The sequence below is a fragment of the Centrocercus urophasianus genome, unplaced genomic scaffold (genome assembly GCF_019232065.1).
Source record: "Centrocercus urophasianus isolate 14NV4802_14NV808 unplaced genomic scaffold, USGS_Curo_1.0 seq_10, whole genome shotgun sequence".
Classification (NCBI taxonomy): Eukaryota; Metazoa; Chordata; class Aves; order Galliformes; family Phasianidae; genus Centrocercus; species Centrocercus urophasianus.
In genome coordinates, this window is record NW_024884142.1 from 52345551 (window position 1) to 52349942 (window position 4392).

General features: G+C 42.1%; 1 protein-coding gene across 1 annotated transcript; it reads left to right on the forward strand.

Moving 5' to 3' along the window:
• The first annotated feature begins 53 nt into the window (after window positions 1–53).
• Window positions 54–3682, forward strand: DYNLT1 (dynein light chain Tctex-type 1). Its single transcript, XM_042814080.1, has 5 exons — window positions 54–133; window positions 1380–1421; window positions 2522–2645; window positions 2861–2938; window positions 3268–3682. The coding sequence occupies exons 1-5, from the start codon at window positions 107–109 to the stop codon at window positions 3336–3338; spliced, it is 342 nt and encodes a 113-aa protein (XP_042670014.1). The 5' UTR covers window positions 54–106; the 3' UTR covers window positions 3339–3682.
• The last annotated feature ends 710 nt before the right edge of the window (window positions 3683–4392 follow it).

Below are 4392 nucleotides of genomic sequence, written 5' to 3' on the forward strand. Positions count from 1 at the left end.
GCGAGGGGGAGCAGGAAGCGGCCGCGCATGCGCAGTGCGAGGCGCGTGGTGGAGAGCGGGGCGGTGCCGGGGCAGTTTTTACGGCGTGAGGGGCCGCGGCGGGACGATGGACGACTTTCAGGCGGGGGAGGAGGTAACGTCCGCGGGTAGGGTGGTGTCAGGGTTGCTCCGGCGTCTTCTTTCCGGAGGCTGCGGGTCGGTGGAAGATCTCGCGTTCACCCCACGGAACGCCCCGGGCCGCTGGGTAGCTCCTGGGGCTGGGCTGGGGCTGGGCGCTGCCGGCGGAGTCTGTGGGCTGGGCAGCGTCGGGCGGGAGCGGGGCTCATTGCTTGCAGTGCTGCTCCTGTGGAAGGCCGGCGTGACAACTCGCTGCATTGTTCTTGAGCAAGTCCGCAGTGACTGTGTCAGACAATAGCAGAGCGGCTGCAGGGATGGAGGTGTGTCGGGTTGGCGCTGCTTTGTTCTGGATGCTGTGCTGTGTAGGTGGGGTTGCCCCTCGTTTTGTCTCTATCTGCTGGAGCTTGAGAGAGGGCTGAAGGCGGTAGGAAATACAGACACTATCACAGAATCACAGAATGCCCAGGGTTGGAAAGGACCTGAAGGAGCATGAATCTCCAACCCCCCTGCCACATGCAGGCCACCAACTTCCCCATTTAATGCAAGACCAGGCTGCCCAGGGCCCCATCCAACCTGGCCTTGAACACCTCCAGGGACGGGGCATCCACAACCTCTCTGGGCAGCCTGTTCCAGCACCTCACCATTCTCATAGTAAAGAAATTCCTCCTGAAATCCAACCTGAATCTTCCCTCCCTCAACTTACAACCATTTCCCCTTGTTCTGCAGTTACCTACCCTTTTCAAAGAGTAGATTTCCCTTTTGGTTTCCAAACAGCAGCTTTCTTTATATCCCCAGCTGAAACCATCATAACAGCACCTCCTTGAGCTGTGAATCAATGCTTGGTCTGCATGAGTGCTCTGAAGATGTCGGTTTCATTCAACTGTAAGCCGTGTCTGCACGCTGAGGCTGTTTGCAGCCTGCTCTGTGAGCCACAGACATTAATGCTTACTGTAAAATGGGCTTATATGTGGACAGATATGCTGCACGCATTATTTTGCGATGCTTTCAAATTAAAATTTGGGAGCTTTAACTCAGTGTCTGTGCTGGTTTGTTACTTTTGATTACTTCGCAAGAATGTTCCCTTGACTGGGTTCAGGGAGCTTGAGTAATGACGAGCTATGCCAGACTCTGCATCTGGCTCACAAGAAACCTGCCAAGCATAAATTAAGCTCCTAGTTTATTTCCTTAACAATGTTTGAACTGTGTACATAGAAATGTGCTCATTGATGATTTAAAGTTCTCTTTTTTTTTTTTCTTTGTAGACATCTTTTGTTGTTGATGAAGTCAGTAACATCATTAAAGAAGTAAGCTAACACTCTCACTTTGATATGGAAGTATGCTATGTTGTGTGCTAAAAACCATTCAAGCAAATCTGTTGTCGGGAATTCTGTTACACAACAGTTAGGTTATTATTGAGGCATAGGTAGTCATGGATTTATTTAACTGTTGTTTAAGTGGAGATGATACCTAGCCTTAGTTGTGACATGTATTACAACTTAAAAAGATAATGAAAATAACTTTATATATTTCTTTCTGGTTGCAGTGTAGCCCTAATTAGAATTTCTAGGTGGATGCTGTATGTTAAAAGCTGTCAGACAGATGTTATATTTCATTAACATGCAACATTTCATATAGATCATCTTCATATGCATGTTACTGTGTCCTTGTGAGATGCTTTTCCTCCAGAATGAAGTTAGTTTGAAATGATTGGACTAATTCTTGTTGCTAGGAAACTAATCCTTGTTGCTAAGAAGAGGTTTGTTTTTTGTGCCCAGTTCTCACAGGGTAGGCATGTCTATAAATGGGGTGGGCATGCTCTGCTACACAGTCCTGTCTCATCTGAATCTGAACTGCTTTTGTAGTTACTTCGTGAACAGTTTCTACCAGAAAAATGCAGTGATATAAAACGTGCAACTTTAATGTAGTTTTATTTGTGTCTTAAAGGAGAAGCTTTCCTCGTAAGTAAACGAGATTGCTTGACTAACGGCTTCTGCTCTATTAGTCAGCAAAAATTACATGAGTCTTTTGTTTTGATTTTGGTCTTTGTTCCCAAAAATGACTGCTGAAAACTCCATATGTTATTTCTACAGATTAATATCTGTGAATGAACTGTTGTTCTGTGTGTTTTTTCAGGACTGTTTAAATGTGAGACCCTTATCATAACTCAGACTCTGGGAAATTGGGATAGGAATTATGCATGAAGAATAAAGATAGCACAAAATGATTATAATTTGTGTCAGCTTCAAACTCTGTTGCATCTTAAAACGCTTCCAACAATCCTGAATAGTATTTAGGTCTACTACTGTGTGTGTGCTGCTGTCTCATCCTCAGTGTTCTGTGTTCAGTTGAGTTAATGGCATCTTTGTAGACTGACAGCAGTGTAACTTGTGTTTGTTCCCCACAGGCCATTGAAAGTGCAATAGGTGGCAATGCCTACCAGCACAGCAAGGTGAACCAGTGGACAACAAGTGTGGTGGAACAATCTCTAAGCCAGCTCACCAAGCTGGGGAAACCTTTCAAGTATATTGGTGAGCTCAACTTTGTTTTCTGATAAAGCTGGTACAGTGACACACTGATGGAATTTAACAAAAGACAGTTGAGCAGGAACCATGTCCTTTAAGTACTTGCAAGCATGCACTTCTGTTTGTATGTGTATGTATATACATGTGCTATAGTGAGCATAAATGTAGCTAAATATCAGTGATAGCAATACATTAATAAAAGCTTTTCTACTGACAAACAGTGACCTGTGTGATTATGCAGAAGAATGGTGCTGGGCTACATACAGCAAGCTCTTGCTTCTGGGACAACTCCAGTGATGGTAAGGAGCAACGCTGCTGGATGCTTCAGCTTGCAACTTTAATACTAATCCTCCTGAAACTAAGCAGCATAGGTTTTTTTGTTGTTGTTGTTTCTGTTTTTTTTAGATTTGAGTGCTGTAGTTTTGGAGTAATAGCACAATTTTGTATTTTTTTCCACACTGCTGTGATTCTGACTCATAAATGGTAACATGGGATGCTCTGCTGTTGTGAAAGCTTCATTCATAATGTTCTTAAGCAATGGATAAGCATGCACACAGAAGCATGTATTTTTAATATTAAGTCACTGTAACTTTCTTCTGTCTCTGAAAGCTTTGTTTTGTATTTGTAGGAACCTGCACCGTGAGATGGGAGAATAAGACCATGTACTGTATTGTCAGTGCCTTTGGACTCGCAATATGATTGCCTTGGAATCAGTCATACTTCAGTTCTTTTCTACTCTGGCACTTGATTCCATCTCTGCTCAAACTGTGAATGCACTGAACAACTTCCAGTTTTAATGTACCTTTTTCTGTAACTTTTTTCAAATGTGAAAACATGCTGTTACGTGGTTTGTGTTTGGAGTTTTAGTATTGTACCAGTGTTGCCACAGTCTTAAAACTTCAAGAACTTCTCTTTAAGGTGCTAATACTGAAATCTGCTGCAGCGTAAACATGTTCTCTAGATTTCTTTTTTAAAACCAAATTAAAGACGACACCAACTTTCACACTTTGTACTCTTGGTTAGCATTAAATTATTGAAATTCATAACTAGTCGTGTGACCTGTTTAAAGTTAAGCCTGCTGGAATTTCTTGCAGTTCCACTTCTGTTACCTCTCTTCAGTATAGTTTAGACACACATCAGACCACTCACTTGAACATTCCAAGAAAAATCAAGAAAAAGAAAAAACCAAGAAAATCAAACATCTCTGGGAAACTAACTTAGGTCCCCAAACAACGCACCTGTTTTATCTGCTTATACTGCACTTCAGACACAGAAGAGTAATAGAAATAAATGTCTTCATTTAAAAAAGGCAAGTTTTTTGCATTCTGGAAGTGCTAGTGCTGGAAGTATTAGCAAGCTCTACTTAAGAAGTCGCTTAATGATGTATTTAGTATGTTAAGTCTTAAAACCTCTATACTTATTTTTCTGATCAAATGACAACGAATTCTGATATACTATCACCTATAATGCTGCTGGTGAACGTGCTGTCTTGTGAACACTTTATAAATGAGAAAGACAGTTGACTAATTATGAAAGTGTGAGAGAGATGCATTTCCTTATGGTTAGGAAACTATATGAAGTTTCAGAATCTCAGATTGGCTCCAGACAAACCACCACAATTCCCTGGTTACTGTGTGCAAACATAACCTCCTAGATCCAATCCGAGTAACCAAGTTTAAATACACACAAAATACACAAGAAGTGGAGGGTAGGTAATAATGCAGTGGAAGCAAAATAAAACCAAGATACAACA

Excerpts from the sequence above, each read along its gene's own strand:
- DYNLT1 (XM_042814080.1), top strand. The coding sequence starts at position 107 with ATGGACGACTTTCAGGCGGGGGAGGAG. Across the intron at positions 134-1,379 it reads ACTTTCAGGCGGGGGAGGAG|ACATCTTTTGTTGTTGATGA; the intron begins GTAACGTCCGCG and ends TTTTCTTTGTAG. Across the intron at positions 2,646-2,860 it reads GAAACCTTTCAAGTATATTG|TGACCTGTGTGATTATGCAG; the intron begins GTGAGCTCAACT and ends ACTGACAAACAG.